Source organism: Prinia subflava, chromosome 3, assembly GCF_021018805.1.
Source record: "Prinia subflava isolate CZ2003 ecotype Zambia chromosome 3, Cam_Psub_1.2, whole genome shotgun sequence".
NCBI lineage: Eukaryota > Metazoa > Chordata > Aves > Passeriformes > Cisticolidae > Prinia > Prinia subflava.
This window is the reverse complement of record NC_086249.1, coordinates 47881076-47907095: the sequence shown is the minus strand read 5'-3', so window position 1 is coordinate 47907095 and position 26020 is coordinate 47881076. Positions and strand designations below refer to the sequence as shown.

The 26020-nt window shown below is 39.2% G+C and overlaps 1 protein-coding gene across 1 annotated transcript; it reads left to right on the top strand.

Annotated features, from left to right (window-relative positions):
* The first annotated feature begins 2 nt into the window (after positions 1-2).
* WBP4 (WW domain binding protein 4) lies at positions 3-23231 on the top strand. Its single transcript, XM_063392185.1, has 10 exons — positions 3-64; positions 6505-6577; positions 8002-8064; positions 8165-8288; positions 9081-9293; positions 10082-10137; positions 12986-13052; positions 15015-15154; positions 16182-16411; positions 18166-23231. Coding segments are annotated over exons 1-10 (1176 nt in total). The 5' UTR covers positions 3-62; the 3' UTR covers positions 18374-23231.
* Positions 23232-26020: the final 2789 nt, after the last annotated feature.

Sequence of the window (26020 nt, the reverse complement as noted above, 5' to 3'; positions counted from 1 at the left end):
CGGCGAGCGGAGGGGAGCGCAGGACAGGGGAGCGGAGCGGCGGCGCTGCCGGGGGAGCGGCGATGTGAGTGCCGAGGGGCCGGGAGGGAGCGGGCACAGCCCCTCGCCCTGCGAGCCGGGGTTGGACAGGGCTGGCGGCGTGCGGTGCAGGGGCCGGGCCGGGGCCCCGCAGGCCGTGGGGAGGTCGGGGACGGTGGGGCTGCGGCCGTGCCCTGGCTGTGGCCGGCGACCCCTGCCCCGCTGAGGGAGGTGTTTCGCTATCGCTCCGGTCCCTCTGCTCCCGTCCAGCCTGCCGCGCTCTTCATGTTGTTTGTTGTTGCTGCGCTGTCTTGCCCTTATCTCCCCAACACACGCCGGGCACCTTCGCCTCCTGCCGGCGGGGCACTCGGCGTCCCTCAGCGGGGCGGGCAGGGCTGCGGGGAATGGGGCCCGTGGCCCCTCGCCCTGCTCCCCTCCTCTGTACCCTTTCTCAGCCCCGCTCGCTCTCTCCCTCCCTCTCCTCTGCACTCCCCCGCACTCCCTCCTGCCCCTCTCTCCCTCCCCCCTGGCCTGCCTCTCTCTCCCAGGTCCCCCCACCTTGCGGCCTCCTTTGCCGCCTTCGGTTCTGGGCGAGGCGTGAGGAAGAAAATTGTCTGGGCCTTGGTTTTACTTGGCCATCACTACCTGCTTGAAGTCTTTAATTAGAAAATTTGTGTTGATATCTGACCACGTTCTGGGGAGGGGGTTGTGGAGAAATCCAAGCTGCTGTCTCTATTAGGTGAGATGGGCATATCAAATGGTATGTCTATCTTCTTGTTTCTGTTACTTTTCAAAATATCCTAACTTCCCTGATAAAAAAAAAAAAAAAAATTCTTAACCTGGTCAAGAGGTCTGTCTGTGGAGCAGTACTTGATGGTGAGCTGTGAGCTGTGTGAGTCTGCCTTGCAGACTGGTACTAGGTACAGCAGTGTTCTTAATTTTAGTTATTGCTAAAATTATACCTGAACAGTTCTTGACCCAATTTATGTTGCTGGTTTTTTCCTCTCTTCTAATTCTTATCACATTCTTCCTGACATAACCCATATCCTTCTTCTGCATCTACAGCAGCAGACCTCTGCTCTCAGGAGATATCCCTGACTTCAGATATTTAACTTTTGAAAGCTGACTCAGGAGGTTCACTTTAGTTCCCTGTACAAGGATGAAACACGCTCCTAAGGAGTTCAGTGTGCTTCTCAAGTGTCTCTTTAGGATGCAAAGAACGCTGGTTTTGAGATGACAGTTTCCATCTATTGACAGGGAGAAGTGAGACAACTCTACCTCACTACTTAGACAACTGAAGTTAGAGGAGATGACCTAGAGAATTTGAGCTCCATACATGCAGAAGGCTGCTTTCCCTGATATCTTTGTGCATCCTTGTGTGTTAAAAGTATTTGTGGCATTGGAAGTGGCTGAGTCACCATCCCTGGAGGTAGTTAAAAAACACGTAGATGTGTCACTTAGGGACATGGTTTAGTGGTGGATTTCACAGTGCTGGGCTGGGGGTTGGACTCCATGATCTTAAAGGTCTTTTCCAAGCTAAATGATTCTGCAGTTCTGTAATTTACAATTTTGATAAGAGGTCTGACAACGCAGATTCATGCAAATACAGGTCAGGCTGAGCAGCTTCTGCAGACTCTGTTTTCCATTGAGTATTGTAATTCATATGTAGTTCACAGGGGGGTAATACAATGATAGAAAGAAGTAGACATTTGGGCTGTGAATTAGAATTTACAGAGGGATTGCAAAATATATAATTGACTTGAGAGCCAGAAGAGCAAAGCCCTTCATAGAACTGCTGTATTTCATGTGGATGAAACTCCCATCTGGTTCTACTCTGTAGGAGCTCACATATAAAAATATATTGTGTGATCTATTAGAAAGCCAACAAGCTGGAATTAGGCAGAAGGACAGTCCCATGTACTTATATGTCAGGGATACTCTCTTCTTTACTTTTACGAAAAAAAATTTGTAAAAAAAAAATCTAAAAAATATTTATTTTTAAAAAATTAAGGATATTTAACTAAGAGCAATTTTTAGGGTGCAATTAGTACACTATGAATGAACAGAGTTGCTGTGAATTATTGGGGAGTGTGAGTCATTTAGGGGCCATGGCATTGGGACCTACTTCACAGTAGAAGAAAACATTTTTGATCTTCTTCTCTGCCAATATTAGCATTGCAATTTTAGGTCTCACCAATACTGGAATATTTGAATTAGAATTAGCTATTCTGGAACAGCTTCCCATGTGAAGAAGGGTCTGTTGTGAAATACACGGAATTTTTTTTCTTTTGTTTTTTCCTACTTCTTTCCATTACAGAGGTGTTAGTTTTGTTCAGAAGTACTCAGTGTTTCCAAATAGTATTCAGAAATAATAATAAATTCTGTCCTTTTGAGTGGCTGTTATAGAACAGCCACAATATCTACACTGAATTAATTTGCTTGTATAGTCAAGAACTTGAATCTTAGTCATAAACAATTATTCAAGGTAATGATACACGTAGCAGCTCTTCAGTGCTCAAACTTGCAGAAAGCTGTAAGATGTTAAATTCAAGTAAAGTGTTTGGAGGGTGTAGATACTCAAACCAAAGAAGACTGCTGAGCTTTTTTTTTACCCCTGAGGGCTTCTGATTTGGACAGATACATCCCTAATACAAACTCCCTGCATCCCTGCCAGATTTCAAGTCAGATATTTTAGAACAGGCCTATTCAAAGCAAATGCTTCCAGATATTGTTTGTACAATAAAATTCTTTTTCATTGTGTTCAGAACCACCTAAACCAGTTGTTTCTCGTCCTCCCTTGATTTCAGTACATGGTAGGAACAAGATCCTCCAGCCTAGTCACCACATAAAGTTTGGCAAAGCTGTCTCAGCTCAAGATCACCACTTTATGAGGGTTTTTAAGCTTCCCTGTATAAGGAAAGCTGTTTGCACCACCTATTGAAACCTTCATGGTACAGTAACTTGTGAGAAGCAGCAGCCTGCAGATTGAGGGTTCAAGGCCCTGGACTCCAGTACTTGAGTTAGTCTGCAGTTACTTCCTGAGCCTGTCCTTTTTGCAAACTCCCAAACATGTGGCTCCTGCGCTGGGATGTGTAACCTGGTCACTTCAGTGTAGGCTGTGTGATTCTCCTGGCTCAAGAAATGTGTTGTGCAGAGTATAAATACTCGAGTTTCAGTGCCTTCTTTCCAAGTTTCGTCATTTTCATATCTTTTGGAATGGTAAATTGGGCAGGCATTGTTAATGCAGGGTTGCTACTTGTTCTTTCTTGTCTTCTTGTTCACTCTGATGCTTTAAATTAATTTCAGAAATCTGAAAATGTTTCTAACATTGATCAATTTGCGCTCTGCTGTTTGTAGCCAAGACTGTCATCTCATGAGTTTGAAAATACTAGCTTGATGTTCATTTCCTCCTTTTCCTTCCTTTTCCTTTAGCCCCCTAAAATGTTGTACATTCTTCTTCTGAGTGGTATGAGTAGTAAAAGTTGAAAGAAAATCACAGTTCTTGAGGAGATACAAATTGGTTGTGAATTAGTATGGGATTTCCAAGTCCGGATGGGTCTACAGCAGTTTGTCCAGAAGTTACCCAGTACCCATCTGTATTTGTTGCCTTGTTCCCTGGTAGCAGGCTATCAAGTAGCCTTGCTCAGCCAGCTCTGGAAAGTTGGGCTCCAAAGAGACTTGGAGACCTTCTCTGAGTTAGAGCTTCTTAGTAAAACTGGCACATCTCTCTGGGTCTGTGTCACCAAGCGCCCTTTTGGGAGCCACGCCTGGCGAAGTGTGTGCAGTGCTAAACCTCAACCCTGCAAACCTGGACAAGGCAGACGAGATATACTCTAGACTGTCTCTCCATTTTAGTGAAAGGAGAAAAGGGAGTTGTACTGGTGCTGGCCAACTGGCCAACTTTCTAGTCTTTAGGAGGCTGGCTCAGCTGTAGAGCTAAATCAACCTTAACTTCATTTCTGGCAGAAGACAAGGAGTCTTAAGAGCTGTACCATTTTGACTGCAATGACTTTATAAAGTAACTGTGTTTCCCATGACTTGTACACAATTACTCAAGAATAAAAACCTGTGTACTACTTTAAGGGCATCTGCTCTCAAGCCTGTATTTGTGAGATTGATAAAGCAACCACAGACCTTAAAAAATTGTCATGGATCTGAACTGTGACTAGAGCCCACGAAGCACTTGTAGCATCTCTATAAAATGGGGTTTCACTTCAGTTGCTGTTCCCTTCGAAATATTCCTCTTTGGTTTGCTCTCATTGCAGCACCACCGGAACTTTGCAGGTTCTGCTGTTGTTACCGTGGCAGATGTTGTTCCATGGATATTTCAGCTGAGCTTGCTATTTTTTTTTCCAGTGGTGTGAACTCAAGTAGAAAATCTTTAGGAGAATTGTTTGGTATGTAAGATTCCTCATGCTCATAAGCCACAGAACTGAGGTCATAAGTTACACAAGTAATTTCATTAATCATGAAATGCAGGATTTAAGGTTCTTAGGATATTTGTGCACACTACCATTAACATTTATTTTATACGTAACAGTAGAGAGACAGCTCCAGTTTTTATGAAAACCAGCAGGAGATGAAGCTAGAAGACTTTTATTAAGATATGGACTTGTACTGAAGCCACAGATGTGCCCTGAGGTCCTCTAGAGTGATTACTCTGTTTTGCGACAGTGGTGTGCAACAGATGTGGTGACCAGCAGCATTTAGGAAAGAAATCGGTGTAAATTAGAGCTGAGAAAATACGGCTCATCAAAGTCTCAGGTCTTGACTTGTGGTGGGTATAGGTGTACAGTCTTAATTTTAGCACTTAGATTTGATTCTGTTGAAGAGAAAAAGCCTCCTGTCTCAGGTTAAAGTTGGAAGAAGGCAGAGGTTCTTGCACATCCAAAACATGCAGCGAGGCTTTTTTTACAGTTTATGTTTTCTGTCAAAATTGGTCCATTGCCATAGGAAGTTTAACCCTGCATTTAGCTGGAAATTTATTGTAGATCATGTCAAAGGGTTTAGAGACAATTTATAGCTCAAACAAGGAAAAGGATCTTGAGGTATTTCTGAGTTTTGAATTTCTCCCTCCCACTCAGCTGGTTTTCCAGCCAGAACATTAGATTTCTTGGGCTTTGCCCCAGTATGTTTGAGTATAAGTCTCAAAAAACTGCTTTTAATTAAAAGTGTGACTAAGTAATCACACAGTTCTAAAGTACACTGTTTAGGGATGAGCAGATTTTTGTTTGAATCTGGGAAAGGCCAGCTGCTTCTTTCTAGATTTCCAGGAAATTGCATGAAAAGCTGTGTATTGCTAACACACTGTTGCTTACAGGTTGATTACATTATGCCTTACATTTTTGCAGAGTACATCCTTTGTACATAGACTTTCAAATAATCATAGCCTCATGGTAATTGTATTTTTATGTGAAGCACTGGTGGGAGAGTGTATTATGATACTTGCTTAAATTGTAGGAGTTTGAGTTGGTGAGATCTGTTTTTGTAATTAAAGATCTGCACATATCATAAGAATTGAGGGTGCCATTGTTGTGCATGGAAGGAATTTTTGTTTTATTGATTAAGAATGTCAAAGTATTTTCCTTGAACTTTGTGCAGTCTTCAGACAAAAGGCCAAAATTCAGTTTTTCTGATGTTCTCAGTGTAATTATGAATATTTTTTTTAAATTTTGTCCCTCATTCTTTGTCATTTTAGCTTGAAAACATAGAAGTCTGTTGCTTAAATGTGTTCTGGTGAGCCAAAGCATTGTGTCTGTTGCTGCAAGCCAATGAGAAATAGAATTGCTTCTACACAAGTCTCATTTGGCATTAGAAAGTGGGGTTTGATGAGGAAACAGCCATTGGAGGTTGTTGGTTTTATTGTTTAATACTTTGATATACTAACTTTTCAGCTCTGAAGAGTTTTCCCAATTTTCCTCCATGTATGGAATTACACGGTTCAGGAATTCCTACATCTTTATACTGAAACATCGAAACAATTTACTGCTCTGTGACCCCACAGGTCAGAATCTGGTCCAGGATTCACTCCCCACAGTAGCTCAGTGTTGTCCACAACTGCACCTTTGTGTAGCTGAGTTCACTGTGTACAGTATCCAGCATTTTTATGAAAAATGGTGCAAGTTGCACTTTTCTGACCATTCTGTGTTTAAATGGGGTTTCTAGAGCTGCTAGTTTATCTCTGGCTTGCTTTGTCTCGTATTTCTGGTTCTTACAGCACCACCTCAGTTGTAAAAATTCTGCAGTTTTTGGAGGTCAGATGGTCAAAATCCCAATACTGAACTGTGCTTCATGAGACACAGTTGTTAATACAGCTACTCTTACTTGCTCCCCAGACTTGATTTAAAAAAAAGAAAATCAAACTCCTAGTATTTAATCACCCAAAGAAGACTGAATTTTGTTTCTGAAGATATATATACATATATATGAAAACCTGTGGCTTTGGTTATTGTTTCAGATTATACATCTTTTTTTTTCTTTCCCCAGGGCCGATTACTGGAAATCTCAGCCTAAAAAATTCTGCGATTACTGCAAGTGCTGGATAGCAGACAACAGACCTGTACGATGGTCTACCATACTATGTCCATTATTTGAAACGTTAGGAATTTGAATTACAGGCTTTAAACATCACTTTTTGATACTGATCTCTTGATGCATGAAATTTGTTCTATAAAGATGCCTTTGTAATACCTGTGGTGCTTAAAATATATTACGTCAGAGCCAGATACCCACATACAAGATGGTGTGTGCTGTTCTCCTTGGCAGTAGAGATAAGGACTAAATATCTGACCCTGCTTATTCTTTGAGTTCTGTAACTTAATATTTGGTCTGTCTTGAAACTGTCTGCACCTGTCCTTTGCTTTCATGTGCAAGTAGAAAGCAAAACTTGGTGTCTATACTGCTTGTATGTGGTAGGCACAGTACAGGCAGTGCTCTGAGCTCTTGAAGCAGGTTTCTTTCATTTCACACAGCCCACAGAAGCATTACTGGGTTACAGAAAGGTGTTTCAGACTTGCAGATGCCTTTTGCAGACTACTAGACACATTGGTGTCTTCCTTTGCAGTAGGTTCTGCATTCCTGACTGGATGCCAGGGGTACTCCTAGAGCTGAGCTTCCTCTGGCTTACAGTAAGATACCAAATTAGCTCACATGAACTGCAGGTAAATTCTTGGAGTAAGTGAAAAGAAATCTGTGTCAAGGGAAGGATTTGAGCAACTTATCAAGTCTGTCTCTGAATGAGATGAGTCATCCCGGGATGTGCATCCTCTGCGCATCAGTTTGTGCAAAGGTCGGGCTTAGGCATCCAACATCTGAACACCCAAATGAGCACAGATGTTTTTATGTGAGAACCACATAAGAACTACCACTGTTGTACCTGAGCTTCTGAACACCTCCCAGCTCCCACTGGCTTCAGTCTTTCTGACAGCTTTTTGGCTTGCAGACTGTTCTGTTATCCTTAGTTATCCAATTCTCCCACTTTGCCTTTTCTTCCTTCTCTCTCTCTTTTTCAGATTTTTGAACCTGCAGACTAGTTTAAATTCATGAGATGTTTCTGAAGTGTAGCATAATGTAATTAAGGGCAGTAACTAATACTTGGAACATTAAAAAACCCATATGGTTTTTAAAAGTTTGCATGAGAACAAGACAAAAAATTGTGATGATGCATGAAAAGATAGCATGAAGAGGGAACCCAGATTCCCTGTTATTTGTCTCTAACATGTGTGCTGAGGAGTATTATTTTAAAAAAAAATCTTACAAATATACTATGAGATTTTATAATTTCTCTGTTGAATGTTCCTCAGTGTTCCTGTATTCCTATAGCCATCTTAGAGCTGTAGTGTTTGCTGTAAGGGTTTTCAGAACAGGTTACATTTGGGCTCGTTCAACTAAAATTAGTCCAACTAAATATTAAGTAACTAAAATTAACTGTTTTAAAATTGTATAATACATATTACTTTTCTTGGTTTTTTTCTTACTTTGAAGAGCATTGATTTTCATGAAAGAGGAAAGAATCATAAAGAAAATGTGGCAAAGAGAATTAGTGAGGTAACTCAAATATCTTAATTGCACAAATGCTTATTTTTACTCTCTTTCATTATCAAGTTGGTTTAATTTATTCTCTTGGGGGTTTTTTGTTTTGTTTTAGATTAAGAAGAAAAGCTTGGAAAAGGCAAAAGAAGAAGAAAACATGTCAAAAGAATTTGCAGCAATGGAGGAGGCTGCAATGAAAGCATATCAAGAGGATATGAAAAGGCTTGGAATTAAGCCAGGTAGTTCATAGAGCTGCCAGAAGATTAAAGACAGAATTGAAAGAATATTGAATAGCAAAGTTTTGTCTTAAATTAGGACTAGGAGTGAGAGAAGAGACTTCCAAGACTGTTGCTCATTTAAAAAAAAATGGAGTCTGCAAATTGCCAGTAGTAGAAGCTGCAGTACAGAGCATTTATAGCTGTGGTATCTTCTGATTCATGGAACAATCAAATTTGGAGTAGAAAAATTAAACAATGCATTAACAGAAAGTTAGGCTGTAGTTAGTGTTTTGAATCAACAATGCAGCTTCCTTTGATTAATTTTATATTTCACTTTTGCCAGTTGGAGGCAAAAGTTCCCATGAGTAGGAGAGGCTGGGTTCCCACTGATGTGGAACAGTGGAGATGAGAACCTCCCTGTCAGCTTGCAGCTCAGCAAGTATCTTTGTTCTGTACATTGACGGCATATTATCCTTTAAAAACAAGTTTGTAGTTTCAGGCTCCTGTAGCAGATGTCTTTTTCATAACTCTTTTAGTTTCTCTTTTGTTGTTTACTTAAAGCTCATTGGTCCTTATGATTTTTCTCTTTGTTACTCCTCATTTTAAATTCGGGTGTTGTTATGATGCTATAGTAGTGGTACAAAGCATCATCCTTTTGATACAGTCTTACCTGCTATGAGCATAATACTGATGATTTTCACTCATTAGTGAAAATATTCATAAGAACAAAGTTTCCTGTTTCTGTTGTGCACGAGTGACTAATATTTAAGTGCAGAATAGTACTCATTTTTAAAGGATATTATTTTCTCTAAGATGATGTAGGTTCCAGTTCAACACAGAGTAAAACACAGAGTAACACAGTGGAAACTAAAGGAAAGAAAGAAAAGAAAGAGAAGAAGGAAAAGAAAGAAAAGAAAAAAAAGACACCTCAGGATGCCTCAATGCCACCAAAAACTGAATCAAAGGAGTGGGTGCAAGGATTATCTCCTGAAGGCTATACATACTACTACAACACAAAAACTGGAGGTAAAAGCTACTGAGGAGCAAGTGCAGATACAATTATTGAATATAAGTGAGAAAAGATGACCTGCACTTTTTTACTTCACTGCTCTTTCAGCAGTGTGCTGTTAATTAAAGTGTGAACACTTAGATGGAGTTTTGGTATTTAACATTTGAGATTTGGGTATCCAGAATTTCAGACTGGTTTTGCTGTTGATTAATAATGGAAGAATGCAGTAATTCTGCCGTTTCTGCAAATGTTTATCCTGCCAGGGGTTAAGTAACAAAGGTAGCCCTATTCCTCCTGGAGAAGCTTTGTGATCAGGAACATGAAATAAACTGATTGTGTCTTTCCACATTTGCAGGATTTATCTGACTTCTTTTGAGGAGCTGCATGTTGTAATTTACTTTAGGACATAGAAGCAACCCTCTTTTATGATTAATGAGACTGTTACAAACTGTTTCTCATAAATTTAAGGATTGATGTTAGTGTTTACTGTACTCTTTCATAATTGTTTGGGTTTTTTTAACCAAAAGCCCTGTATCTCTGTATCAGGCATAGTAATCGAGTCTGGAGGGTTGTTAGCTCCAGTAGAGCCAGCTGTAATTGTGATACTTTGAGTTATTGTTCATACCATAGTTTGATCAAGGATTATTCGTATTCCACTGTGTTGTATATATATTTATATAATTTATTTATATGTGTGCACACAGCAGTGTCATCTCCTTTAGATCTGGTGGGTTTTTTTAAGATTATTAATTATAAACAAAATTGAATGATGTGAAATGGGCGAAATATTCTTTTGTTTTTTAAGAATCACAGTGGGAGAAACCTAAAGGATTCCAAGGCAACTCTCAAAACTCACAAACGGTAATCAAATTATTCATATTTTTCTTTGTCCTTGTAAACACTTCAATAATCTAAGCAATTTGCAAGTCATATGATTGAGGAAGATAAATTTTTCCCCTTTCTAAACTTAGGAAAATGTAATTTCAATATGTAGAATCTTTTATGATAAACTGCAGTTTTACTATAGAAATCCTATTTGGCTAATTTGTCTGTCAAGGGAAGAGAAGTATTTAGTGATGGTTGGGTTCCTGCAGAATTATACTACTTTTATTCTTCAACACATAAAATTGAAAGCTTTTGGGAAATTCTGAATAAATTCTGTTAAACCTTTTTTGAATGAAATGTAATTTTAAAAACTGAATATTACACAGTTGAAGTAGTTAAGCTTCCTTATCTAAGGCAGCACTGAGACTGCATTGTCAGGTAGTTGAAAAAAAAGAATGCCCATTTTTTTGTGTTTGCTTTACAATACAATTACACAATAAATTGGGGTTTTACTGGGTTTCTTACGATCGTGGAACCTATATGCAAGCAATTATTCAGCAAAATCAGTAATTTAGTACATTACTTAATTTTCCTTATTTGAAGCACAGAAAAACTTGCAAAATAGTCTGAGGGCAGAAAAATTTCTTATTACGATGTTTTAATGTTTTTCCCAAGATACTTACCACTCCAGGATTTTTGTGCTTCACAGCATTGAAAACAGGATTTTTCCAACACTCCTGTGATGTTAGGTTTCCCTGTTTTTAAGATAGATGTCATATATATACTTCAATTTGATGTCAGTTTTGTTGGGTTTGCCAATTTGCATTTTACACTAGAGTTCAAAAAAACCCCCGGTCTTTTCAGAGTGTTTGACATTCTGTAGCTCTGTGTCATCACAGTGCTTGCTACTCTGGCTTTCTGATTCCCTTGTCCTGTGGGTTTGCACAACTTCTTAATCAGCACTTCAACTTTATCTTTCCAGTCAAGGCACAGGGTTGCAATATGTAAAGTCAGTCTTAGTGCAGCCTTCTGCTGAAAGATGTGGTCCTGAAACTAATCTTGTATGGTCCTTGGTACATATTTACCCTGACAGTGAACTAGTTCAGGCAGTGGAGGCAGCAGAGTTTAGTGCTTTGGTGGCTTATTTCCTTGCTATCAGCATTCTGAATAATCAGAGAAAATGCCAATGTGGGGAGAGCAGATTGGGGTGAGAAGGCACTCCCTTGGCAACAGTTTGAAGTTAGCTCATCCTAGCCATATCAGAAGCACACACCTTCAGCCCCCAGTATCTCTAACACCACACAGCTGTATTTTGCCATTCCTCCCTCACCCTGCTCAGTGACTTCCTCCTGTCTTGTGTTATTTTTGTTACGCCTAAAAACCAGCATTTGATTGCTCCCTTATTTAGTCTGAGCTAAGGACATTTGGAACATTCCAGATCTCTAACAAGGACTCACTGCCCAGAAAGTAAGGGGCATGCTTGCAATGTGTTGTGCCAGGAGCCCTCCTGGTTTTTCAGCACGTTAGGTTTTGCTCAGACTTGGTAAGAGGTGGGGAGAACAGGGTTATGAAGGGGCCGGTTGAAGGCTGCCTATAACCAGGCAGACTGACAGAGTGCTCCTTAGCCTTTATGTCACGGGACACTCAGTGGGCCTAGTGTCAGGTATTGGCTGAAAACCTCTCACCAACAGGTCTACAAATGCTCAGGATCTAATTCTTAAAAAAAAAGATGAGTTTACTGGGTTTTAAGACTGGGTTTTTTATCCTCTTTATACTTAAAATAAACTTTCATTTTGCTTCTTTTGTAAAACCAGCACACTGAAACTTCTGAGGGCAAAACCTTGAGAAAACATGATTCTGAAGGCTTTCATGCCTTTGCCTGCTCTGAACCTACCAGTACAATTTTTGTGTTTACAGAGTGGGTGCAGGAACTTTAACTTCTCATTGTATTGTGTTTTTATTAAAAAACCCAAAGTTTTAATAATAGTATCAAGCAAATGTATAGGTGTGCAAAAGCCTGTCTGTATATCTCTGTGTACACACACACATTTATTAATACCAAAATTATGTATGGTGAAGTTGCCCAACACAGAGCTGGCAGTATTGGTACTTAAGTAGTTGTGTGCATAAGAGGGGATGAAAACTGGTTTCTTAAGGTATTGGGGCATGGGTAATGACTGATTATATAGCTGTAGCTGATTCTGGAAAAAAAAATTAAATATCCACAAAGATATACCAGCAAGTTTGGCCACACTTCATGTTTATTTATCAATCAGTAGGGAAAAAGAGTGCATTGTTGAAATTGGTGCTTTACTAAAGAAGTAGAACTGTTGGCATGCAAAGTTTGATTCTATAATTATTTGTTGTAAAGTTCAATTTTTGGGAAAATTTTAATTTATTTGTATATATTTAATTTGTGATAAAATTTGTGATAAAACTTATTTTATCACACTAGTTTTCTGTAGCCCTCACAAAGACTTAAGTCTCCCTGAGAATTTTTTCAGCAGTCTCCACTAAAGACAATGAGACAAATAGGAAATTACAGCCTCAGGGGTGAATACTTTGAGAAAACACAAACATGTAAAATAATGACCTATATAAAAATTTAAACAGTATGGCAACATTTATTATACATTTATTATTATTATCATACTAATTATCCACTGTTAGAGAAATTATTGTGTAGGTGCATTTGCAGTATTTTAAGTTATGGAATTCCATCTCGTTGTAGACAAAGGGAATACTTTCTAACAACCTTAGGGGTTCAAGCTTTAAACCAGTGAGATGATCACAGACAAAGTACTCAGGGGTTGAAGAGATGTACAAGTGATGCTTTTGCTGAACCTGGAACTTTTTTTCATGACCTCCTGTATCTTTTTCCTAGGGAGCAGAGTGGGTGGAAGGTGTCACTGAAGATGGTCATACCTATTACTATAACACACAAACTGGAGGTAAGAAGTACTTTCTTTCCAGTTAAGCTCTGTTTCAGGAGAGAGGGTTTTCAGAAAAGCTTTTTGTTGTGCAAATAATTGCATTTTTTACTAAGTTTTGTATTTTTTAATCTCCTGTCTTGGTTGAAATAAAATAGGTGCTTAAGTCAACGCTGGCTTTCTTGCAGCATTAGTCAGTGTACATACATTTTTGCTTCAGAGATTTTTTGTCCATTCAACTTGTAATTGTAAACTAGGCATTCATCTTTACTACATTCATATTGAAATTACAATTTGGAAACTAGAAGGGGGCAGGATTTTGTGTTGACGAGGATGTAGAGCTGACTAAGAATCTCCTGAACTTTTCCCCTTGCTGACATAGCATTGATAAGAGAGTGCAGAATCTTACCTCCTACTTCTTTTCCACTTTTTTCCCCTACATGGGGAACTTTGTGGTAACTCCCTCAGAATAGCATCTGTTTTCTAAATCTATTTCAATAATTTTAAGGTCAGCGATGCTTCTCTGGAGAGCAAGTGGTTTTTATGCTGGCTATGAGTTTTCCTTCTGCAACTGGGTATGAAGTGGCATTGCTAATGATGCCAAGAATAGGGGAAAAAAACAAACAACAAGAAAATCAATCCAAACCCTTTCAGTTTTTCACTGGGTCACTCCCCTGCCCAAATGATTTGCAATTTCTTTTAACAAGGAAAGGAGATGTTGGTTATTTTTAAACATTGCCTTTCAACTTCAGATACATTTGATGCCTATATTTGCTGCTCTTTTAAGTACTTCATGGACATATGACACTTGTGAAGAATGTTTCTGATCATCACATTTGGTAGAATTTTGGCTTTTGAGATTTCAAATTGATCCCTCACTTTTATATAGTTGTAAGTAAGTGTCTTGGGAGTGCTTGAAAATGACTTCTCTGTTCTGTTGACAGTAATCCCATCCTCTGATGACAACACAATTTTTTAACTGATATAAATAGTTAAGTGTCTCATGTCAGACACTTAGGGGACTGATGGCTCCAGGCTTGGTGCTGGGAGGCTGCACCTCCTCCGCTCTGTATGTGCACCTGGGAAAGTGAACTTGCACAGTTACTAACCTGAAGCCAGGTGACAGCAGTACCTTTAAGACACTGTGCTGTTCATGCAATGTCATTCATTGCCAGTTTCTTACATCTTTACTTCTTCAAGATACATCTAGGCACTTACATGTTGTGTTGTTTGCAGTTAGGAAAAAGAATAGGGGTTTTTTACACTGGGAAGCTTATATAAAATTATAGACTGAAAGTTGGTGTACTTTTGCCTTATTCTTACTAAAACCAGTTTTTATGACCATTGAGTCAACTGCATTTGAATATTTCTTCTCAGTATATTTACTGGAATACTACTTCTAAATTGAAAATGAGGATATATATATATGTATGTACATATCCTGTATGTACTTCCATGTATTTTCAGATTGATGTTTATATTTCCTTGTTTGCTTGGGAGCTCTTTTAGAGACCTAACATTACTAAGAAAAGTAGCACTAGAAAAGGGTTTAGCTGCCTGGAGACCTGAAGCTTGCAGTTACCATTCTTTATCCAGTTTTTGTAATCAATCAACAGCTCAAATCAAATAGGCACATCTACAGGGCAATTAATTTATTTGTCTGTCCTGTGTAAGGATGAGAGAGGCTACAGTCTTGTGGGTCATGGTTCGCCATGTGTGATGTCTTTTGCAAGAGCTAATTAAAACAAGCTTTATCCACAGTGAACTCAGCTGTCCTGACTGTGTCTCTGCTGGGAAGAAATGTTATCTTTCTGATTATGGTTATTAAAACAAACGTACCAAACAAAGGCAAAAGCTTTTTGCTAAATGATTTGCTGTATTTTTGCATAAGGCAGCACTGCTTTTGAAAGGTTACGTTGTCGAAGCAGTAACAGATCAAAATGAGAAGCGTAAATAACGTGGTTGTTCAAATGTCTTGGACAGTATCCACATGGGAGAAACCGGATGGTTTTGTTTCATCTTCAAATGAGAAGGGTCAATGTGACAAGCCTGCAGAAACAGGGTCTGAATCAGACTCAGAAGATAGTGAGAATGAAACAGAGAGTTCAGAAACAAACTTCAAGGTAAGTTTTCTTCAGATTTATTTTACATATATGATCTTATACTAGAAAATTATAACTGTATCTTTTATGTTTTGTGTTGGGCTGTACTTACTGAAATGAGATTAAAACGTGTGACTGAAAGTAAAATTTTGCACTTCTTAATAAAATGAATCTTTATTCAATTATGTGGCTCATTAGTGGCACTGTTCCAGAATAGAAAGCATAATCTTTCCTTCAACACACCAGAAGTACCTTGAATTCTGCAAGACATGTTATGTTCTCTGAGAAAGGTCACTGTCATTTCTCTGAAATAATCCACAAAATGGTTTGGATTTCGGTGTGAGGATGACTTCAGTCTTTCAGTGGTAAATGTGACTGCCAATAGACCTTCAGGGAATGCTTTGGACTGAAAATGGCATGGTTGTAGTTTCCTTATTAAATTGCGAAAAAACATAGCACATAGTACAAAATCGGTATCAATTATATGTTTAAAACATAAATTTGAAACCTGAGATAAGGGATGTGATAATGTCTCTGGTTGGGTCGGATGGTTTCCCTGGAGCTGGTAATTCAGAACAGACAGAGACAGTCTAAATATAAAATGAATTCCAAGATGAGTGATAATTGTAAACCACATATTTTTGTATCACTGTATCGTTATAAGCTGCTACTGGGTATTAGCAACAAATGTGTGCATCTGCATGTAGAGCAAGTTGCATGTGAATTTTTTCCTCTTTATTTTAAGGTATGCTAAGCTTTGTTTTCAAATGAGTTTGTAAGTTTGTGAATTTTAGCCTTGGTAGATGGGATTTTCCTGAGTAAATTTCTTGTAACATTTAAGATATTTTTTTCATCTATAAAGCTTAAGAAGAAAAATTTATAGATTATATCACTATATGAATTTATTGTTTCAAGTTACTCTTGGTTGAAAAGCATGAATAGTGGATAATAAGTAGATAATAATAGTAGCAAATAAAAGATGTAAAATAAAGCTACATTGTGTTTTTATTTAGGCTTTTTTGCTTAAGATGGGTTTTTTCCTCTTTAGAGGAAAGGAGATAATGGTGAAGAATCAGAGGAAGGGAAAAAATCTCCTAAAGCTCGAAAGTTAAGCCCTTATGGAAAATGGCGAGAAGTTAAATCAGAAGAAACCGTGGATAAAGAGGAGAGTACATCAGCTTCCCAAGAAACCTCAAGTGATGAATCTAACAAGACCAACCCTTATGGAAAATGGAAAGCACTTAAGGAAGTAGGGGAAGAACAAGAAGAAGAAGCAGGGTGAGTATCTTTTTACCATCCTTATTGTCATAATGTTGTTTGCAAGAACTGAAGCTTTTTCCTCTGAATTCTGGCAGAATTAGAACAACTGTGATTAGAAATGTTGCCCAAAAACAATTCTTTTCACAATGATTATTTTAAGTAATAGCTCTCCATTGCAGATAGAGGTGGTGTTTTGGGTTTTGTGTAGTTCACCATGAGTACAAAATAAATGGAAATTACTTAAGAATCATAGTCATGCACTAGCTTTTCAGAAGCTGCTTATCAAATATTTAAATGTTGTTACTCTAAGCTTATGTTCCTTAACATCATCTCCTTCAACAATCTGATTCAGCTGCCCCAGGAGTTCCTGTGATCTCCCTTTCTCTCTCTCCCCCTCCCATGTCAGACCAATGAACTGCAGATGTTTGCATGAAGTGCATCTGATCAGAAGGGTTGTTTTGTTTTTCTGCATAATGCCTGAGGTGGATCTTTTGGTTTTTTTTCTTGTGAAGTATGCTCTTTTATTGGCAGCTTCTTCTAGTGGGTTCCTCAAGGAGTCTGGCAAAAATAGCTTTTGGAGAATGAAGACAGTCTTCCTCCGTATGCTTACTCCACTCTCCAACATTATTGAGCGAGTGGACCTCTGACAGTGCTCATACCAAATTAAGCCCTGATACACTTCTTGGAGATGATAATGTTCCCATAACACCTCCTGAACTGGACCAGCTAAAGTGTTCCTTGACTCCTGAGCTGAAAAATTCTTCTGGGTTTTTGGAAAGCACTGTGTAGTAAAAAGTGCTTTCAGCCACTGAACCTCATAGATCTTTAACAGACAGGCTTGAGATGAACACGTGTCAATGAGAGAAATGCAGTTGTTCATTTCTGACTTTAAATTCCATTTAGGCACAGTGCCAACCACTTCCAGGAAGTTTACATTTTTGGGATACTGCAACAATCTCATTTTCTTAACGTGCTGTCATTCTTGTGATTCCTGTCTGGGTGCTTGAGCAGATCCATGTCTTCCTAGAAGCATGGAACCTCAGACTGGGTGTAGGACACGAGCTGACATCAGACTAACACTCAGTAGTGGCAGAAGTATTCTTGTGAGGATTGGCAATATCTCTGCAGCAGTGTTGTGCTGGTGGATACCTGTGATTTAGGTAACTTTCTGCCAACTCTTCCATTCTTCTCCATCATCCGTTTGCGCCACGGGTTATCCTTGTGGAGCACAGTGTTTTGCTGCTGACCCCTTAGAACTGATAGGTCATTTTCAGTTGTTGTCTTGGATTTGTCTGGATCAGTATTGGCTGTGATCCTGCTCTCCAAAGCTGCCTCTCCCAGCTTAGGGTCACTGTCTGATTTGGTGAGCTGCGTCTCTCTTCTCTCGTGCAGTCCCTTCAGGATGGACACTTGAGGGAAACAGATCAATGTTGTTGAACCACTGCTACTACTCACTGTCTACTGTCTTTCAATATTCTTAAATTCACAGACACCCAGCCCTGTTATCTCTTGGGGGACTGTTGACAGGATGAGTGCTTGGGCCATGCTATAAGGTCTGTACAGGATGAGGTGTTAGTTTGTTACTTTTTATGGCAGTCCACGGGGAAGAAACAAAGAACATGGGTTTTTCTTGATGCCTGTCATGATGACCAGAAGACTGCATGTAGCTCAAAGGTGTTTTGTCAAATAAAAATAGCTGTTGCTGTCTGCAGTATACCATGTTGCTTTCTCCTTGTAGATTAACCCTTTTACACTTTTCTCACTCCTCCCAGTGAAAAAGTGGACCTGGAGCTTCCAAGTACAGAGAGTGACAATGTAGCACCTGCAGTGCTAGAGGATCCTGAAGAGGAAACAGTCATCTTTAAAGAGAAGACCGTCACCTCCCTTGGAGACCTGACAGAAGGGGTGCCAACCTTTAAGAAGAGGAAATTTGAAAATGGAAAGTCTAGAAACCTAAGACAAAGACTAAGTGATCAGTAATATTTAACAAATCATTTTAGATTCTGTTTAAGCTAGAGTGAATCAAAAGTTTAATATTTTAAACAGGCTTTTATAAAGAAAATGTTGGATAGAAGGTAAGGATTTATAGGTATTAAACATATATGAGCTTAATATTTTTTTATTTTATTTTGATGTGATTGGTTTTGGAATGGAACTTTGTGTTAAATTACTTATGCAATATTGTAAATGTATGTATCCTTTATTTTAACCATGCCATCCAATTTCTCTTTGGTCTGTATATGCTGTTTTAGATACATTTCATAAAGTTTTTTACTCCTTTTCTAAGTGTGTAAGAATGTAGTAATCCTTTAACTGACAAAATGAAGAATACCTTTTATTTTCATAGAGGAACTAGATCAATAGAATATACTAGAGAGTAAAGTCATCCCCCAAGATTGTTTATGTGGCACAGTTTCTCCATTAATGAGTGAAATATTGTGCTTACTAACCTTCATCTGATTGCTTGCAAAAGAGTGGGTGGTGAGACTGCCAACATTTCAAAATGATCATTTGGAAGCTGTTTGCACGAGAGTTAGTCACATCAGTGCCACCCATTCCAAATGATGTTCTGAAAAATTATTTGTGTATGTGTATGGTAAATGTATTAAACTTCTGCAGAAAATTTAATCCTAATGAATCCTAACTTGTAGTCACAGCACCAGAGCCACCCCTGTTTGAGTAGACATTTCTGTGATGTCCTCCTGCTTTATTGTTGTATACTTGAATCTCTCCTTCCTTTTACTTACCAAGTTTTCTTTTTTTAGTCTTGCTTTCTTTTTGTCTCTTTCCTAGCAAAAAACCACTTGCCTGATATTTTAATGAGAAAATACTCGAGAGACTTGGCCGTGCTACAGCATATAGGACCATTTTTGAGGTGGTTGTGTTTTTTCTGTTGATAAGAAGTGTGTGTTTTATGGTTGCAGTGTTTGATAAGCTGAGAGGGCCTAAGTGTGTTGAAGCTTCATCATTCTCAGTACCATAGGAGAGGAAACCAAAAGATCAGCAAAGCTGATGGCTGTAGAGTCCAAGATGACTTGGACATTTTCTTAAGGATTGTAGATCTGATTTCTTCACATGGTGGGATTGGTCTGTATTTAGCATCACAGGATGCTAAATTTGTTGTCTGTGTCAGAATATAGTTGCACTCATTGCTTCTCTAGCCCTCAAAGAGTGAACCATAAAGGTCCAAATAATGAATCTGTTAAAAATTTTGCCTCTATTCTTAAACCTCATGGTCCTTTTGTTCAGGAGTCTCAGTCAAATAAAAAAAGGAATGCAGCTGAGGCAGTTGTCAAGAGTCCAGCAAAATAGAGTTGGTAACTGCTGAGCTTGAATTTCTTTGAGAAAACAACTATTAATCTGTTGGATCAATTGAAAATGGAGTGCAAGACAGGGATTCTGGTTTGTTTTGTATTACAGTGGAAGTTCTTTTTTGTAATCTGTGACTTTTACTGTATGTTTAGAAGAGAATTATTTGTTGTGTTTAGTCCCATGTGTTTTCTGGGCTTCCTTGGGGTTGGTGTATTTTGTCTGATGTTTGTTCTGATAAATTTGAAAGTTTACTGTAATATCTGACCCTGGATTATCACTTAGAGATGGAGGACACATGCAGGATGCTTCAAAGTCTGAGATGCAGGAATGTACATGTACTCCTAGGAGAGGGTTTCTTAATCAGATTTTTTAGGGTTTGTTCTCACTTGAACATTACTCCAGGAGCCTGCTCTAACTTGAAGTTTCCTTGTGTTTGTGGCCAGTTTACTCTTCCAATTTACACAAGTCCTGCCCTTGAGCTAAGTAGTTTCCCTTCATATTGAATCTGTCACACCTTCTCTCTTTGAAATCACAAACAGCATCCTTGTGTGGCAGCATCTGCAGTGTCCCACCAGTGCTTCTCTTCACCCATTCCAGCCTAAGCCTGGACTACGCTTGCCTGGGTGGATTTCCCTGGGCTAGTTCACCTCGATTAAGGCCGTGCATGATGTCACCACTGCTTTCTTAACATAATGCAAGTAACTCTTGATACGTCCCAAAACCTCGTTTGCTTTTCACATGACCCCACATGCTGTCTGCCATGGGCACGCTTACCAGTGACTCACCACTACATCTGATTCTCTCTGCTCCTTTTTTTGCCAGCTGCTGAGTTACCAGCTGGTCATGCTTTCCTTTCAAGCACAATTCTTTACTTTCTTAGACATCTTTTGTACTTCTGTACTAATCCTCTTTCTGTTACTCCAAGCCTAAAGTATATGCATTTCATTATGATTTCTGAAAAGTTGGGTTTGTTTATTAGTACAGTTTTATCAAATAGTATAGGGTTTTCTTGTAGGCTCCACTTTTAATATCCTCTGAGGAGGATAGCTTTCCTCTTTTAGTGGGGTTCCCAAAATATTAGCATCTTTCCTTTAAAATGTTTTGTCACTTTGAAGTGGTCACAGTAATTTAAGATACCTGTAACTAAATCTCTTGAGCAGATGTTTAAGGACATGTGAAAATGAGTGCTAAAAACTTGTTGCCTTGTGGATCTGCTGTTAGTTGTAATATGAACCAAAGATCTTTGTATTGTGTTAAATAGACAAACCAGAATATTAGGAAAAAAGATTTAGAGTTTTCTTTGCTCACAGCTAGTAAAGTTAGTTTAAATACCATATATGTGGTTTTAGCTGATGTGACTTTTAAAGCCTGCATTTCACAAAGAAATACAGCACTTTGCTCCCCAGAGAAGTCAGAGCTCCCCAGAAAGTCAGAGAACAGTAAATTCTTTGGTTTTAAGTGTAAGTTGTAAAAAGGGCCAGTTGAATGAATTTTGATATATCCTAAACCGTTGTTTAATTTTGCACCATGCTGTCATTCAATTTCCTTACTGTGTATCTAAACCAAATATTTTCTGCTCAATACAAAAATACTGTCTTGTGTGAGATTTAAGGCTTTTCCAGGCCATCTGCTTTGCACAGATCTCCCTCCCTTCTGTCCTATCTCCCTGCAAACTCTTCTACTTTTGGAATTTGCTGTAGGAACCCTCTAGGTGTTGCCACAGTTACACTCCTCATCTGCTAACTCTTCTTTGGGCTGCACTGGCTTTTGACAAAGGAATGTTCCTTTTACTGTTTCAGCCAAGTGTTGTCTTTTCTGGCTGATCTATTTTCTATCAGACACAGTGTTTTTATGTGCTTGCCTGTTTTTACTGCAAACTCCTTGAGTTTTATATGATGTCGGACATTATAAGCAATATGAGGAGAGCCAGAGAGCAGGGGGGAGTCATTGCAATTTCTGATTACTTCTTGTGTGTGATTTTGAGTCAATTCACTGCTCTGTATTTTTCCTTCCTTGCCTCATGTTTTCATCCACCTTGTCTGCTTAGAAGGGCAGCTTCACAGCATAAGACTTGTGTGTGTTTTTACAGTAAGGCCTGCCTGAAGTTGGTGATGCTTTCAGAAGCAAATATATTGCAAATACAGAAAAAAAATGTTGGTTATTTGCTATGCCAGGAGCTGTGCAGAGACTGCTCAGTTTTACCCATGTTATAGGATAATCCTTGTTCCTATTTAGGCTTAAATACATTTTAATCTTTTACCTGGGAATTTGTAGATTGAAATCCACACTTTCCTAATAGGGTTAATTTTTGTTTGACCCTCAGATAAAATCTGTGCCTGCAGCATCATCCAGTTCCAATATTCAGTTTTAGAAGTGGGAGGGGCTGGTCATGACATGGATCTGAGTTAATTTCACTAACCTGTGCATGTATAAAAATATTTCTCCTTTTTCTTTTTTCTTCCCTGAAAGAAATGTTATTTCAGTGCAAATTTTGGCATCTCGGAAAGAGAGTAAAAAATTTCATGCTGCTTGGTTTCCTTGATTTGTTTTTTGAGTTGTGTCTCCCCCTTTTTTAGTACTTTTCTTACTATTGCTGTCTTCCTCGAATTGTCTTCCTCCAGTATTCCCAGATATGCAAATCTCTCTCACTGCTGTGCCGTGTTTCTGGTGTCCTCCTTCACCTTCTCCCCTGCTCTGCTGAGATTTCCAGAAAGCTTCGTGCTTTTCTGTAGCCATTGTGTGTGCAGGTCCCAGCTCTCACGAGCACTTCTGTGCCTGTTTGCACTGTGCCCTGAAGAACCCTGTCTGTTCAACAACACACAAGCTGTTTCAAAACTTGACCACATGTGCTCTTTTGATTTCCTTCATAATTCCTTTTCCCAAGACAGATTCTATTCCATTCCAGAGTTTGCAGCCCTTAGATCCTTTTACTTGTTGGTACAAAAGCCATCTCTATATTTCCTTCTATCAGCTGTGGCAACCCTTGGGTTCATTTTTGTCAACCAGACCTCTTCAGTCTCTCTTCTATCTACCTCTTGTGCCCCTACCTTCTACCTGCTAAATTATTTAACTTAAAATTTGTGTTAACCATCTGTGTGATTAACAGGTTTAGCTTTGTGAAGTGTTTTGAATAAAGGTTTCGGTACAAAGCAGAAAATGTTGCAAATTATCATCTCAAAAAGGCTAAATTTGCCCAATAGGATCCCCCGAGACCCAAATTTCAGAGATTCCTGGAGAATTTGTGGAATTCCCAGGATTCCCAAAAGCAGATTTGATTTATTTTCATAAAACCATAAATAGCCTATTTAAAAAACCAGCAGACAGTATTGTACAGACCGTGGGCTGGAGACAGTGGATTTTAATGATTTGCTTCCAGTGATTGAAAAGCATTTGTTTTAGTTTATAAGTAATGTCTGCTAAGTTAAACAGCTGGTTTCTCTTCTCAGTTGCAATTATAAAATATTGCAAGCTCTTGAAGTGGAATTTATATGAAAATACTGAATAAAGCTTTCATTTGAACAATCTGTGTTACCATCATGCATTTCTTCAGGGGGTTTAAGGCAACCTGGGACATTTAGGGGTGCAGATTCTGTTCAAAAAGGAGCCTGGGGTAAATATAAACTAAAATAGGTCTGTAAATATGGAAATGTTTCTTAAAAATAAATACTTTTGGCTACCAACAGAAAATCTGTGTGCCTTCCTCTTGCACCTTAAGCAGTTACTGGAAATTGGTTTATTCTCTGCATCAATTATGAGTAACAAAAACCCTGGGTTAAAAATTTTTATTTAAAATTTTTAACTGAGTTCAGATTTTAACTGAGTGCAGTTACTGGTAGTAACATTCCAAATAAAGCTGAATATGTGAGCTGTTTGATTATAGCCGACTGTGATTCAGCATTACATGTTTGCTGCCCTCAGGATCAATGATCAGTGCTCTGAGGGTGGGGTACACATCCGATGCCTCAATGAAAGCAGTGGAGGCAAGGTACCCGGGCTGCCCTCCTGTTGCAGAGGGTAAACATCCACCTCTCCACTGCCATGGAAGGGCTGCTGGCTGCTCCCAGCCACACACAGCTTTTGTCTGGCTTCCCTGCTGGCTGGGTGAGATGCTGCTGCGTGAGACCTCAGCAGAGGAATGAAAGACATCCAGACACTACGATTCCTGCCAATCAGCAGAATCTGCAGAGCGCTGGAGTTGGTGCCTTGCACCAGCTGTGACATGACATCCGTGGGTACGGTCCCCACATGGTGCTGAGGGGAAGCAGGACAGAGCAGTGGTTATTGTAACACTATTTGACAAGGGAAGCTGCAGGAGAAGGCTGTTACCAGCAGAGGAACCTGCTGTTGTGCTGTCCCCTTGAGATTTGTTTCTTCCCATTAAACTGTTTTCCCCTTTCCTCCCCGTGCTTTGTTACTGTCATTTTTCCTGCTACTGATTTCACTGCTGAGAGTCCTGATTCCTTGTAGGAACCAAAAAGCCCAAGTTGAAATAGTCCATCCTGAAAACATCTCAGAAATAGCAGTGCACATCCCTTCCTTGAGGACAAGTGCCAAGCCATGGTCAAACAATCTCTCAGCTCTTATATCCCACAGAAAGGCTAGGGTAGAAGCTTAGAATAAAATAAGGCTTCAAGCATTTTTTAGGTTTGGAGAAAACAGTTTGAAATAACATGTTCCCAATGAGGAGAAGGAAATAGATCTGGTTTTAGTAAAGCAGAGCATTGCAGGCAGTGGCCTCCAGTAGAAGTGTTTCCACTCTATCCCAAACTGTCATTGCCGTGTTTTGCTGACATACACATGTATATGCTATTGCAGGAAAAGCTTAGGACAAAGACCCTTCAGGATCTCCTTGGCCAGGCTAGCAGAAAGGGCTCAGCTTCTAAATTTCAATACCTACATTTGGGAAATCCAAAACTTAGTAAAGAGGGGGGTTCCTGTCTGCTTTCCCTCTTCTCATCATTCTGCACAAAACCATCAACAAAAAAGGCTACAGAAAACTAGTAAATCATAAATATCCATAAGGTTCTGCAGAAATATCACTGCCTTTCTTCCAGTAAAATAAAAAAGGCTCATATTTTTAGGTGTTTCATTAATTTTTCATAGTAAAGAACTTCATAGACACTAACTAATCCTGGAAGTGGAATCTTATTATTTAAATTTTTTAAGAAGTTTTTAAGAGAAACTTAGAAATGTTTGAGAGACATAATTAATAAAATAAATTGGTGCATTTAATTGCATAATGAAAGTGAGCATGGTAATTGGATAACCATATTAACTGGATATTCTATTACAGCTGATCATATTTGTTATTGCCAGTCTGTTGGCAAGGCAAGAAGTATAAGCTCAGTTGCAGATCTTTCTGGAAGGTTCTTTTTCTGGACTGCTTACTGAAAGAAGTCAAAGGCCAAATGAATCCTTAATTGCATGGTAATAAGTTCCCTGATTGACGTGCAGAGATACCAATTAAAAAAAAAAACAACAACCAACCCAACTAAAGCCCTAAAGCTTCTGTAATTGAAATGTTGGCAGCAAGAGAGAAATTGTCAAATTTGCTGATAAGAAGACACAAAAGAATGGAAAAATAATGGCAGAACAGAGGAACTGAATATAATTTTCCTGTTTTCTTCCTGTTACAAATTCTGTCTTTCTTAATGTAGGTGAATAATGTTACAATTGTTGCTATATAAACAGTGATAAAAACTGCATCCTTTACAAGAACATTTCCTCACACTACATCATTCCTGATTACAAAATAAATATGCAAATATAAATCAACCACAGGGCATAATTTAAATTGTAACAATGAACTGGTTCTTCTCGTGCAGCAGACAGTGCAGAGCAGCTTTCCAGCAGAACCTGGGACAAGCAGGATGAAAAGAAGATGCCGTGATCTGGCAAGTGAACCCAGCTGAGCAGAGCACCAATCCTTGTGTCACCCTGAGCACGGAGCATTCCTGAGTCAGGCCTAGGAGCCGTGCCTGCCTGTGCTCAGAGCCTGCTACACTGCAGCTGTGCAGGGCAAAACATCGGCACGAGTCCTGTCAAAGCCCTGCAGACGTCTGGATCCTCTCAATGACAGGCAAAGGCAGACATTCCCAAAGACAGGAGCTGAGTTCCAGAGCTACCTGGTCTGCCGAAAAGCATCTGCCGTATGAACTCATTTTCTCTGCCAGAAGGCAGGGAGCTGCCTGTTACCTCATAAACTTAATTGAAAACTAGAGCAATACTTCCACCTGCCACTGCAGCACATGGGCCAGTCCCACCATAGGCTGACCCAAGAGTGCCTGGAAGAATTTTAACGGGCTTCTCTTTTAA